We start from the raw sequence: 13677 nt of genomic DNA, 5'->3' as shown, positions 1-13677 counted from the left end.
ACACCTCCAATCTTTGTATCATCAGCAAATTTGATACCACATTATCATCCAGATCAATTATATAGATGACAAATAACAATGGACCCAGCACTGATCCCTGTGGCACACCACTAGTCACAGGCCTCCACTTTGAGAAGCAATCCTCTATTACCACTCTTTGGCTTCTTCTACTGAGCCAATGCCTAATCCAATTTACCATCTCTCCATGTATACCTAGCAACTGAATATTCTTAACTAACCTCCCATGCGGGACCTTGTCAAAGGCCTTACTGAAGTCCATGTAGACAACATCCACAGCCTTCCCTTCATCCACTTTTCAGGAAACCTCCTCGAAAAACTCCAATAGATTGGTCAAACATGACCTACCACGCACAAAGCCATGTTGACTCTCCCTAATAAGTCCCTGTCTATCCAAATGCTTGTAGATTCTGTCTCTTAGTACTCCGTCCAATAATTTACCCACTACCGACGTCAAACTTACCGTCTTATAATTTCCCAGAATATTTTTCGATCCTTTTTCAAACAACGGAACAACATGAGCCATTCTCCAATCCTCCGTCACCTCACCCGTAGACAGCGACATTTTAAATATATCTGCCAGGGCCCCTGCAATTTCAACACTAGTCTCCTTAAAGGTCCGTGGGAATACCCTGTCAGGTCCTAGGGATTTATCCACTTTAATTTGCCTCAAGATAGCAAGCACCTCTTCCTGTTCAATCTGTACAGTTTCCATGATCTCACTACCTGTTTCCCTTAATTCCATAGACTTCATGCCAGTTTCCTGAGTAAATACAGAAGCAAAAAAACCATTTAAGATCTCCCTCATTTCTTTTGGTTCTGCACATAGCCAACCACTTTGCTCTTCAAGAGGACCAATTATATCCCTTACAATGCTTTTACTCTTAATATACCTGTAAAAGCTCTTTGGATTATCCTTCACTTTGAGTGCCAAGGCAATCTCATGTCTTCCTTTAGCCCTCCTGATTTCCTTCTTAAGTATTTTCTTGCACTTTTTATACTCCTCAAGCACCTTATTTACACCCTGTTCCCTATACATGTCATACAACTCACTCTTCTTATCAGAGTTGCAATATCCCTTGAGAACCAAGGTTCCTTATTCCTATTCACTTTGCCTTTAATCCTGACAGGAACATAAAAGCTCTGCACTCTCAAAATTTCTCCTTTGAAGGCTTCCCACTTACTGATCAAATCCTTGTCAGAGAACAACCTGTCCCAATCGACACTTTTTAGATCGTTTCTCATTTCTTCAAATTTGGCCTACTTCCAGTTTAGAACCTCAACCCTAGGACCAAATCCATCTTTAGCCATGATCAAGTTGAAACTAATGGTGTTATGATCACTGGAACCAAAGTGCTCCTCTACACACACTGCCGTCAGTTTTCCTAATTTGTTTCCTAATAGGAGATCTAATATTGCATCCCCTCTAGTTGGTACCTCTATATATTGATTTAGAAAACTTTCCTGAACACATTTTACAAACTCTAACCCATCTAGACCCCTAACAGTATGGGAGTCCCAATCAATATGTGGAAAATTAAAATCCCCTACAACCACAACTTTATGTTTCCTGTAGTTGTCTGCTATCTCTCTGCAGATTTGCTCCTCCAATTCTCGCTGACTATTGGGTGGTCTATAATACAACCCCACTAATGTGGCCATACCATTCCTGTTTCTCAGCTCCACCCAAAATGACTCAGTAGACAAGCCCTCCAATCTGTCCTGCCTGAGCACTGTTGTAACATTTTCCCTGACAAGCAATGCTAACACCCCCCCCCCGCCCGCCCACCCACCTACCTTTCATTCCTCTGCCTCTATCACATCTGAAACATCGGAACCCTGGAATCTTAAGCTGCCAGTCCTGCCCCTCCTGTAGCCAAGTTTCACTAATTACTATAACGTCATAATTCCACGTGTCAATCCACGCCCTCAACTCCTCTGCCTTCCCAGCAATACTCCTAGCATTGAAATATACACACCTCAGAAGATTTTTACCACACCTCACAACCTTTCCATTTGCAGCTTTGCTTGAACTTTTAACATAATTTATATTCATCCCAGCATCACTGTCAGCTCTGGCACTCTGGTTCCCATCCCTCTGCAAATCTAGTTTAAAGCCTCCCCAATAGCACTAACGAACCTCCCTGAAAGGATCTTGGTCCCCTTGTAGTTCAAGTGTAACCCGTCTCTCTTGTACAGGTCCCACCTGCCCCAGAATGGGTCCCAATGATCCTGAAATCTGAAACCCTGCCCCCTACACCACTTCCTCAGTCACTTGTTCATCCTCCAGAGCATCCTATTCTTACCCTCACTGGCACGTAGCACAGGTAGCAATCCTGAGATTACCACCCTCGAGGTCCTGCTTTTCAACTTCCTATACTCACTCTTCCTTGCTATGTCATTGGTAAGGATGTGCACCACGACATCTGGCTGATCACCCTCCCACTTCAGAATGTCATGCAATCGATCAGAGACATCCTTGACCCTAGCACCCGGGAGGCAACAAACCATCCTGGATTCTCTATCACGACCACAGAACCTGTACCTCTAACTATCGAGTCCCCTATCACTACCACTCTTCTCTTTTTCCACCCTCCCTTCTGCACTGCAGAACCAGATTCAGTGCCAGAGATCTGGCTGCTGCAGCTTGTCCCAGGTAAGTCATCTCCCCACCCCAACAGTATCCAATGCGGTATACTTGTTGAGGGGAATGGCCACAGGGGAATCCTGCTCTGCCTGCCCTTTCCTCATCCCTCGCCTGAAAGTGACCCAATTTCCTGTGCTTGCTCCTTCGGCGTAACCACCTCCCTGTAGCTACTAGCTATAATCTCCTCATTCTCCGGGATGATCCGGAGGTCATCCAGCTCCTGTTCCAGTTCCCTAATATGGTTTGTTAGGAGCTGCAGCTGGATGCACTTCTTACAGGTGTCGTTGTCTTCCTGACTTCCCACATCCTGCAAGAGGAGCATTCCAACATCCTGCCTGGCATTCTCTCTACTCTAAACAATCTGGACAAAAAACTTACCGGAACCTACCCTGGCCTCTGCCTGTTGAGCCTAAGCCATCCCACTCTGCTCCCTCTCACTCCGCTGCTCGCTGTATATGGTGGTCTGTTTTTAAACCTTGGCGTGCTACATCATGTGCCTGCACTGTGCAGACCCTTCTCCTCGAGCAGTGTTTTAAAAAAAGACTTTTTCTACCCGATTTCTTCACTCCATTTCATCCCAAATAAATTGATTCCTAAGCTCCGGAACCTGGGCTATAGCACTCAGATCTGCAGCTGGATCTTCAACTTCCTCACAGACAGGACCCAGGCTGTAAAAACAGGGAACAAACTCTCCTCTTCACTCACTCTGAGCACCGATGCCCCACAAGGCTGTGTACTCAGCCCTCTGCTGTACTCACTGTACACCCATGATTGTGTAGCCAAGTTTCCATCAAACTCAATACATAAGTTTGCTGATGACACAACAATTGTAGGCTGTATCTCCGGTAATGATGAGTTTGAGTACAGAGAGGAAATTAAGATCCTGGTGGAATGGTGAGAAGACAATAACCAATCTCTTAACGTAAGCAAGACAAAGGAATTGGTTGTTGACTTCAGAAGGAGTAGCGGACCACATGACCCAATTTACATCGGTGGTGCGCAAGTGGAACAGGTCAAAAGCTTTGAAGTTCCTCGGGGTCAATATCACAAATGACCTAACTTGGCCCAACCAAGCAGTGTCCACTGCCAAGAAAGCCCCCCAGCGCCTTTACTTCCAGAGAAAACTAAAGAAATTTGGCCTGTCCCCTAAAACCCTCTGTATTTTTTTATGGATGCACCATAGAAAGCATTCTTCTAGGGTGCATCACAACCTGGTATGGAAGTTGTCCTGTTCAAGACCGGAAGAATGCTGCAGAAAATCGTGAACATGGCGCAACATGTCACACAAACCAATCTTCCGTCCTTGGACTCATTTTACACCGCACACTGTCGGAGCAGTGCTGCCAGGATAATCAAGGACACGACCCACCCAGCCAACACACTTTTCGTCCCTCTTCCCTCCGGGAGAAAGCTCAGGAACTTGAAGATTCATATGGCCATATTTGGGAACAGCTTCTTTCCAGCTGTGGTAAGACTGCTGAACGGATCCTGACCCGGATCTGGGCCGTACCCTCCAACTATCTGGACCTGCCTCTCGGATTTTTTTGCACTACCTTACTTTCCATTTTTCTATTTTCTATGTATGATTTATAATTTAAATTTTTAATATTTTTAATATTTACTATCGATTTGTAATCCAGGGAGCAGAAAGCGCAAAATCAAATATCGCTGTGATGATTGTACGTACTAGTATCAATTGTTTAGCGACAATAAAGTATAAAGTATTTTGTCAACCAACAGAAGTGTTTCATTCTTAATACGCTTCTTCAAACCAACAGAATGAGAAATAATCTGTCCGTGGATATAAGCTTTAAAGGTGTCCCATACTGTCCCGTTGGAGATTTCTTCCGCAATATTAGTTGAATAGAAGAAATCAATCTGTTCCTTCATAGACTTAACAAAATCTAATAGTAGAAGTATCCATTAACTGGATAGAAAGTTTCATTGGAACATGATCAGAAATGGCGATAATGTCATAATTGCAGTTAATTACAGATGGAATTAAACAAGAGTCAATAAAAATGTAGTCAATTCGAGAATAAGAATGATAAATCTGTGAGAAGAATGAAAACTCTTTATCCTTAGGGTATAGAAATCTCCAATTTCTGAAATTCCAGAGTCAATCATAGAAGAGTTAATAAGAGCAGCCGACTTATTCGGTAAAGCCTGACTAGATATGGATCTATCCACCAGGGGATTTAAACAGCAATTAAAATCACCCCCCATTATCAACGTATACTCTTTTAAATTAGGAAAAGAAGTGAATAAATGCTTAAAAATTCGGGATCATCCGCATTTGGAGCATAAACATTAACCATAGCAACTTTTTTATTAAAAAATAACCAAGTAATTAACAAAAATCTACCACTAGGATCTGAAATAATGTCTTGATGAGTAAATGTAATTGAGGAATCTATAAAAATTGAAACTCCTTTCACTTTGGCTTGGGAGTTCGATTGGTATTCCATCCTTCCAAAATCTAAAGAAACGATTATCCCCTTTCCTCACAGGAGTTTCTTGTGCAAAAATAATGTGAGCATTCCGTCTTTGGAATACTTTAAAAATCTCTTTCCGTTTTATAGGATGGTTTAAACCATTTGTATTCCAAGAGACAAAATTAATAATCAGAGCCATAATTTAATGTTAACCTTTTGTTATATAAAGAGTTAAGCATAATGTAAATTCATGAAATCAGAAGAAGAAAAAATATTCAGAGCGGAACCGGAAATCACAACACTGCAGATATCATTGTAGTACTGAATTAGCCCAATAGAAAAAATTAATAAAGATAGGAAAGACTCCTCCCCACCCTCCAGCCCTGAAATCCCAAAACTAAGTCAGAGAAGGCTAGAAAAAGAATTAAGAACTAATACTAAATCTAACCCCATTTCTCCAGAAGGCAATTCCAAAGATATGTTAAAAAGAATCACTCCACGAAATCCAAAAAAAAATCAAACACTGTACTATAATAATCTACATACTATGATTTCTAAAATGAATGAAAAAAGTAAGCATGGATGCATATTATTAATTAATTACAAATATAAATAATTGAAAATGGCACTTCAAAAAAAGAAAGGAATTATGGGAAGAAGGAACATGAGAAAATGGCGAAGTCAAAAAGAACAAAAGATATTATGAGAAAACGGAAACAGACGCCATCTTAATTATACGAAGCCAAAAATAGAGAAAACGTTCCTCCATACAGTACAAATTTACCATGAAATTGTTGATGACAATGTCAGAAATCAAATAATTAAAAATTAATAAATTAAAGAAAAGTAACATCAGCAGGAAAAATGAACTTTAATTGAGATGTGAAAAATACCTACACTACTAACCGAAGACAAAAGTCTAGAACTTATAAAAGATCATCTTCATACAATGATTAAAGGCTTTCAAAAAAGAGCACCTAAACACAGAGCCGATGATGCGAGCGCTAAACATTAATTGAAGCAAGGTATCTGTAGCAGTTGAATAGTGCTCGTCCAAAAAACTTTGAGCCGCGCTTGTGGAATGGTAGACACAGCGTGATCCGTCCGAATGAGAACTTCTTAAATGTGCAGGATACAATAGGGCTGGTTTGAGATCTTTTTGGTAAAATTCCTACATCAGAGGTTTAAAAGCCAGCCGCATCTTCATCACTTAGGGACTGAAGTCTTCCACTAAACAGAATGGATATTGTCGAAATTTAATCATACCTTGCCGACGGGCAATTCGAATAAGATGCTCTTTAATGCTAAAATAATGGAACCGGAGATCAACGGCCTCCGTTTAAATTCAGAGGACGGTTTCAGATGCAATGTACGGTGAGCGTGGTTGAGCAATGGAGGATCATTGGGGAATACAGAACTAAATGCATCCTTTAAAAGTTGAGAGAAGAATATTGCAGGTTCTCCTTCCTCGACGTCCTCGGGGAGACCAATTATACGTAAGTTCTGTCTTCTAGATCGGTTTTCAAGATCAATAATCTTGGATTTAAAATGTTCCAGTTGTTTAGTTGTCAAAGATCATTTCTGATCCAAGTTCTCGATTTTGAAATCTCTTTTCTGAGATTCAATGTCTAATTCAATAATTTTACTTTGATGTTGCTTAACTTCACAATCAAGCGATTTCAGAGAGTCCGTGATTGACTTTAAATCTTCTTTAAAACGTTGACGCTGTTGTTCAAATTTTTCAGTTAAACTTTGACGTTGTTCTTCAAATTTTTCATTTAAAAGATTCAACAGAATATCATAAGATAGATCCGTTTGCTTAGGTTCAATTTTCTTTTCCCCCATTCCCGTCGGAATCCTTGCCATTTTTAGGTTCGCGCACTTTAGATCTTGTACTTACTTCTTTGCTCATTTCTTCAGATTTCAGTTACAGTTCAAGGAAAAATCAGTAGTATAGAATAAATCTTCTAGTGTAGGTAAAAATAAATTAAGTAAAGGAGATCATAAGTTAAAAAAAAAAGTAACGGTAATGGAGTGAAGCCAAAGACAACCTCACTACCTGAGCACCTCCTGGAGAAATCGAGAGAGACAGGTTCTTCATTAGCCAGGGCATCAAAGGGTATGGGGAGAAGGCAGGAGAGTGGGGATGACTGAAAGAATTGGATCAGCCCATGATTGAATGGCGGAGCAGACTCGAAAGGCCAAATGGCCTACTTCTGCTCCTATATCTTATAGTCTTAATTGAGATGTTGAGTGAATCCTTTCCCACATTCAGAACAGGTGAGTGTGAATTTGCTGATGTATTTTAAAGTCAGATGACTGAGTGAATTCCTTCCAACAATCTGAGCAGGAGAACAATTTCTCCCTAGTGTGAATTTGGTAGTGCCTCACAAGTTTGGATGACTGAGTGAATCCATTTCCACATTCATAGCAGCTGAACGGTTTCTCCCCAGTGTGAACTCGCTCATGTCCAATCAGTTGAGATTGCCAACTTCCCATATTCAGAGCAGCTGAATGGTTTCTCCGCAGTGTGAACTCGCTGATGTAGCTTCAGTCAAAATGGTTGAATGAAGCCCTTCCCACATTCAGAGCATATAAATGGCTGCAGTTGAGGTGACCGAGCGAATCCCTTACCACATTCAGAGCAGATGAACAGCTTCTCCTCAGTGTGAACTCGCTGATGTGCCTTCATTTCAGCTGACTGGGTGAATCCCTTTCCACATTCCGAGCATGTGCATGGCTTCTGCCTAGTGTGAATTCGCTGGTGTCCCTGTAGTGTGGATAAGTGTGAGAATCCCATTCCACAGTCTGAGCAGATGAATGGTCTCTCCCTAGTGTGAACTCGCTGGTGTGTCTGTAGGTGAGATGACTGAGTGAATCCCTTCCCACATTCAGAGCAAGTGAACGGCTTCTCCCCAGTGTGGACTCGCTGATGCTCCTTCAGGTGAGGTGACTGGGTGAATCCTTTCCCACATTCAGAGCATGTGAATGGCTTCTCCCCAGTGTGAATTTGCTGGTGTCTCTGTAGGTGGGATGACCGAGTGAATCCCTTCCCACAATCTGAGCAGGTGAATGGCCTCTCCCCAGTGTGAACTCGCTGATGTAACTTCAGATCAGATGACTGGGTGAATCCTTTACCACATTCTGAGCATGTGAATGGCTTCTCCCCAGTGTGAACTTGCTGATGTCTCTGTAGGTTGGATGAGTGAGTGAATCCCTTCCCACAGTCTGAGCAGGTGAATGGCCTCTCCCCAGTGTGAACTCGCTGATGTAACTTCAGATGAGATGACCGAGCAAATAGCTTCCCACATTCAGAACAAGTGAACGGCCTCTCCCCAGTGTGGACTCGCTGATGCTCCTTCAGTTGAGATGAATGGGTGAATCCCTTCCCACATTGAGAGCATGTGAATGGCTTTTCCACAGTATGAACTCGCTGGTGAGTCTGTAGGTGGGACGACTGAGTGAATCCCTTCCCACAGTCTGAGCAGGTGCATGGCCTCTCCCCAGTGTGAACTAACTGATGTTGCAGCAGGTGATTTGACAGAATGAATCCTTTCCCACAGTCTGAGCAGGTGAACGGCATCTTCTCAGTGTGAACTCGCTGGTGTTCATTCAGTTCAGATGATTGAGTGAACCCTTTCCCACATTCAGAGCAGGTGAATGGCTTCTCCCCATGTGAAGTCGCTGGTGTCACTGTGGCATGGTTGAGTGTGTGAATACCTTTCCACCATCCAAGCAGGTCGATGTTCTCTCACTGGTGAATTTTCTGATGTACCTTTATCATCAATAACAGAATGGCTTCCCGCTTGCAGAACAGGTGGAGCATCTCACTATGGTGTGAACTTGCTGATGTAGCTTCAGACTGGATGACTGAGTGGTTCCCCTCCCTCACACAGAGCGGGTGAATGGCCTCTCCCCACTGTGAACTCACTGGTGTGTCTGTGAGTGAACCTCTTCCCACACTGAGAGAAGGAGAATGATATCTCACTACGATCAATTCTCTGGCAATTCAGAAATTCAGATGTTTGAATTCCTTGTACAATCAATGCAGTTGAAGAACTGATCTCGAGTGAATTAATGCTGGTGTGTTCTCAGCTCCCGGTTCCAGTGGATTTCACTGAGTTACAACAGAAAACTTCATTTCAGAGACAGAATACATCACCAGCTGGAATGAGATACTTCTTCATCTCCAAGGATCGACGGTGTTGCAAAGAAAATATTTGGTCACTCCTTAAATATCCAGACAGAGTCAGCAAAACCAATGTGTTGTTATGGTTGTGATTCCCACACACAAGTGTTCTGCCATTTCAAACCTGTAAAAATATTTGCAAAAGACATCAATGGGTGAAGGACAATATTTCAGGAGAGATTTTAGTCTGTGGTGAGAACATAAGAACATAAGAAATAGGAGCAGGAGTCGGCCATCTGGCCCGTCGAGCCTGCTCCACCATTTAATAAGATCATGGCTGATCTGACCATGGACTCATCTCCACCGACCTGCCTTTTCCCCATAATCCTTAATTCCCCTACTATTTCAACATGTATCCAAATTTGTCTCAAATATGTTTGCTGAGGTAGCCTCCACTGCTTCATCAGGCAGAGAAATCCAGAGATTCATGACCCCATGGGAAAAGCAGTTCATCCTCATTTCCATCCCAATTTACCCCGAACTTTGAGGCAATGTCCTCTAGTTCTCGTCTCATCTACCAGTGAAAACAATTTTCCTGCCTCTATCTTATCTATTCCTTTCAAAATTGTAGATGTTTTTATATGATCTCCTCTGAATATGAGCTCTGGCATCACAATTTTACCTATTTCAACTCAAGTTGGGGGAACTCAACTTGAAATATACCCCAGGCCACTGTGGGAAGTGTGGGATGAAATTGCTGAGCCTCTGGCGATGATCTTCCCAGATCAAAAGGGAGAGGAAAAGTGCCACAGGATTAGAAGAGATTGTTCCCTTTTCAAGAAAGGGAGTAGAGATAATCCAGGAAATTACAGACCAGTGGTTCTTACTTCAGTGGAGGGCAAGTTGTTGGAGAAGCTCCTGATAGGCAGAATTTATGAACATTTGGAGAAGCATAATCTGATGTGGGATAGTCAGCATGGCTCTGTCTGGGGCAGATCGTGCCTTACGAACCTGATTGAAATCTTTGAGGATGTAAAAAAACACACTGATGAATGTAGAGCATTGGATGTAGTGTACATAGCTGTCCTTAAGACTTTTGATAAGATTCATCAAGTGAGGCTCATTCAGAAAGTAATGAGGCAAGGATCCAAGTAGACCTTGCTTTGTGGATATACAACTGGCTTGCCCACAGAAGCCCAAAGGTGGTTGTAGATGGTTTGTAAACTGCCTGGAGGACGGTGACCAGTGGTGTTCTGCAGGGATGTGTTCTGAGAATCCTTCTCTCTGTGATTTTTATAAATGATCTTGATGAGGAAGTAGAAGGGTGGGTTAGTAAGTTTGCTGATGACACAAAAGTTGAGGATGTTGTGAATAGTCTGGACAGTTGTGCAGAGGCTACAGCAGGCCATCGATTGGATGCAGAACTGGCAGATGGGGATAAGTGTGCTGTGGTTTATTTCGGTACATCAAATGTGAAGACAGAATACAATATTATGTTAGGACTCTTGGCAGTGTGCAGGATGAGCGAGATCTTGGGGTCCATGTCAATTTTACACTCAAAGCTGCAGCGCTGATTGTCGTTGTTGTGAATAAAGCCTTCATCAACCATGGAACTGAGTTCAAGAGTGGTGAGGTATTGTTACAGCTATATAAAACCTTATTTATACCCCACTTAGAGTATTGTGCTTAGTTACCTCATTACAGGAAGGATGTGGATACTATAGAAAGAGTGCAGAGGAGATTTAAAAGGACGTTGCATGGATTGGAGAACCTGCCTTACGAGAATAGGTTGAGGGAACTTTGGAGCGACAGAAGAAGAGAGGTGACCTGATAGATGTGTATAAGATGATGAAAGGCATTGATCGTGTGGATAGCCAGAGGCTTTTTCCAAGGGCTGAACTGGCAAACATGAGGGGCATAGTTTTAAGGGGCTTGGAAGTAGGGTCAAAGGGGATGTCAGAGGTAGGTTTTTCACGCAGAGAGTATTAAGTGCATGGAATGCACTGCCAGCGATGATGGCAGAGTCAGATACCATAGAGATTTTGAGAGATTCTTAGATATGTACTTGGAGCTTAGAGAAACAGAGTGCAATGTGGTTGGGAAATCCGAGGCAGTTTCTAGAATAGGTTACATGGATGGCACAACATTGTGGGCCGAATGGCCTGTAATATGTTGTAGATTTCTATGTTTTTATATGCACTCATCTTCTAACAAGACACAGATCAGACATTCTGACTGACCATCAAATTCTCTGACTGTATTCCTGTCTGTATGAGAATGGGCTATTTCTGACTTCAATCAACCTATGATTTGGCTCAATTTGTCTCTGTCCTTTGGTATTATTTCAAGTTCTGGTCATGTTCCACAACACTACAAAGAGCACTTGTTACTACATGTATGATCTGGAGATTTACTCAGATACCTCCCACCAGCTGATTGACAGTTATGAACACATCGATGGCAATGCCAATGAATATAAAGTGGAGGGCAGTGGTTATTCTCATTGGAGTGCGGCACTTTTGTGATGTGAAAGCCACAAGTCACTTGTCATTGAGGCAAAGGTGTTTCATATCATTATTTACCCAGAGAGAACTAAATCTGACGGAAGGTTTTATTTCCATACAGTACTAATTGACATTTTCACTGACTGGAAGATAAACTCTTCAACCGAGATTAACTGGGAACTATATTTTTGTTTCGAGTTCATAATCCTCGGATTTACATAGCTGGAGCTCGCAGTGTTTGGGAGATACATCCGCTCTCACTTCCTTCGACTGTGTGGGACAACGCCGGAACTCACGCCCATGGCTGCCTCTTTACCCAGAAGCCCTGACTATAACAAACCGCCCTGTTCGGCATCGAAATGCGCATGCGCCGAAAATGCCGGCGGCGGCGCCAGGGCCTATGATACCAGAGCTCCCTTGTGCTCGGGTACGGATTGTGGGGCTGAGAGAGAGGGTAAGGACCAGTATTGTCGTGGGGTGCAGCACCACTGTGGCTGAAAATCACAGTAATTGTCCTTCGGTCGCGTTTCGGTCATGAAATACCCGCCCGGAGCGGCTCTTACCTGCATCAGTCATTGGGAGCTTCTCGTCTACTCAGCGCATGCGTGATATTCGGGATTGGTCGTGACGACCACGCATGCGCGTTGGTTTGAACTGCCGAAAATGATCCAAAGCAACGCGCAGAAAATGCTGGAGAAACTCGGGGGGGCGGACAGCAACTATGGAGAGGAGAGAACAGGCGGCGTTTCACACCGAGACCCTTCTTCAGGACTGGAAAGGAAGGGAGGGAGTCAGAATGTGGGGGGAGATGAGGTGATCGGTGAAAACGGGAGACTGGGAGGAGTAAAGTCAAGAGCAGTGAAGTTGCTGGAGAATAATAATAATAATAAATATTGATCCTGACTGGGTAATTCTGTCGTTACAGCAGCAATATTTAAAATCACACATAGCAGTGTGCAGACTTTACTAAAAATAAAGTAGAGATAATAATATACACAATAATACTGTACCAATGTGCAATAATAATGTATGAAACAGTATTGCAGAGACTCTTGAACTATGATCTGTCGCAGAAAGATGTATTGAATTGACTTTATTTCTTACATCCTTCACATAAATGTAGAGTAAAAATGTTTACGTTACATCTCCGTCTAAATGTACAATATGCAAACATAGTAATTTATAATAAACAGAACAGTAAATGTAACATAGAAATACTCTCAAATCAGCGTGAAGTAATCAGTCTGATTCCCGGTGGAAGAAGCTGACCCAGGGCCTACTGGTCCTGGCTTTTATGCTGCTGTAGCATTGCCCCGATGGTAGCAGCTGGAATAGATTGTGATTGTGCTGACTTGGGTGCCTAAAGATCCTGCGGACCCTTTTTACACACCTGTCTTTTTAAATTTCCTGACTCATGGGAAGTTCACATCTGCAGATGTGCTGGGCTGTCTGCACTAGTCTCTGCAGAATCCTTCGATCAAGGGAGGTACAGTTCGCATACAAGGCAGTGATACAGCCAGTAAGGATGCTCTCAATTGTGCCCCTGTAGAAAGTTCTTACGATTTGGGGGCCCATACCATACTTCCTCAATCTTCTGAGGTGGAAAAGGTGCTGTTGGGCCTCTTTCACCGCACAGCTTGTGTGTACAGACCACATGAGGTCCTCGGTGATGACGATCCCAAGGAACTTAAAGCTGTTTACCTTCTCAACCCCAGATCCATTGATGTCAATAGGGGTTAGCCCATCTCCATTCCTCCTGTAATCCACAACCAGCTCCCTTGATTTTTCAAAATTGAGGGAGAGGTTGTTTTGTTGACACCATTGTATCAGAGAGATGACTTCGTCTTTGTAGGCCACCTCGTTATTGCTTGAGATTAGGCCTATCAATGTAATGTCGTCGGCAAATTTAATTAGCAGATTAGAGCTGTGGATGGCAGATTAGCA

At 42.8% G+C, this 13677-nt stretch overlaps 1 protein-coding gene across 1 annotated transcript; it reads right to left on the bottom strand.

Moving 5' to 3' along the window:
• Positions 1-5560: 5560 nt before the first annotated feature.
• Positions 5561-12505, bottom strand: LOC134345037 (zinc finger protein 239-like). The gene is made up of 2 exons (XM_063045174.1): positions 12297-12505; positions 5561-9413 (listed from the first exon to the last, which is right to left on the bottom strand). Exon 2 carries the CDS (start codon positions 8681-8683, stop codon positions 7655-7657), a length of 1029 nt encoding a protein of 342 aa, XP_062901244.1. The 5' UTR covers positions 8684-9413; positions 12297-12505; the 3' UTR covers positions 5561-7654.
• Between the last annotated feature and the right edge of the window lie 1172 nt (positions 12506-13677).

The sequence above is a fragment of the Mobula hypostoma genome, chromosome 4 (genome assembly GCF_963921235.1).
Source record: "Mobula hypostoma chromosome 4, sMobHyp1.1, whole genome shotgun sequence".
NCBI classification, from domain to species: Eukaryota; Metazoa; Chordata; class Chondrichthyes; order Myliobatiformes; family Myliobatidae; genus Mobula; species Mobula hypostoma.
Note: the sequence above shows the minus strand (reverse complement) of the source record. Positions and strands in the feature narration are given on the sequence as shown.

Excerpts from the sequence above, each read along its gene's own strand:
- LOC134345037 (XM_063045174.1), bottom strand. The coding sequence starts at position 8,683 with ATGCCGTTCACCTGCTCAGACTGTGGGAAAGGATTCATTCTGTCAAAT.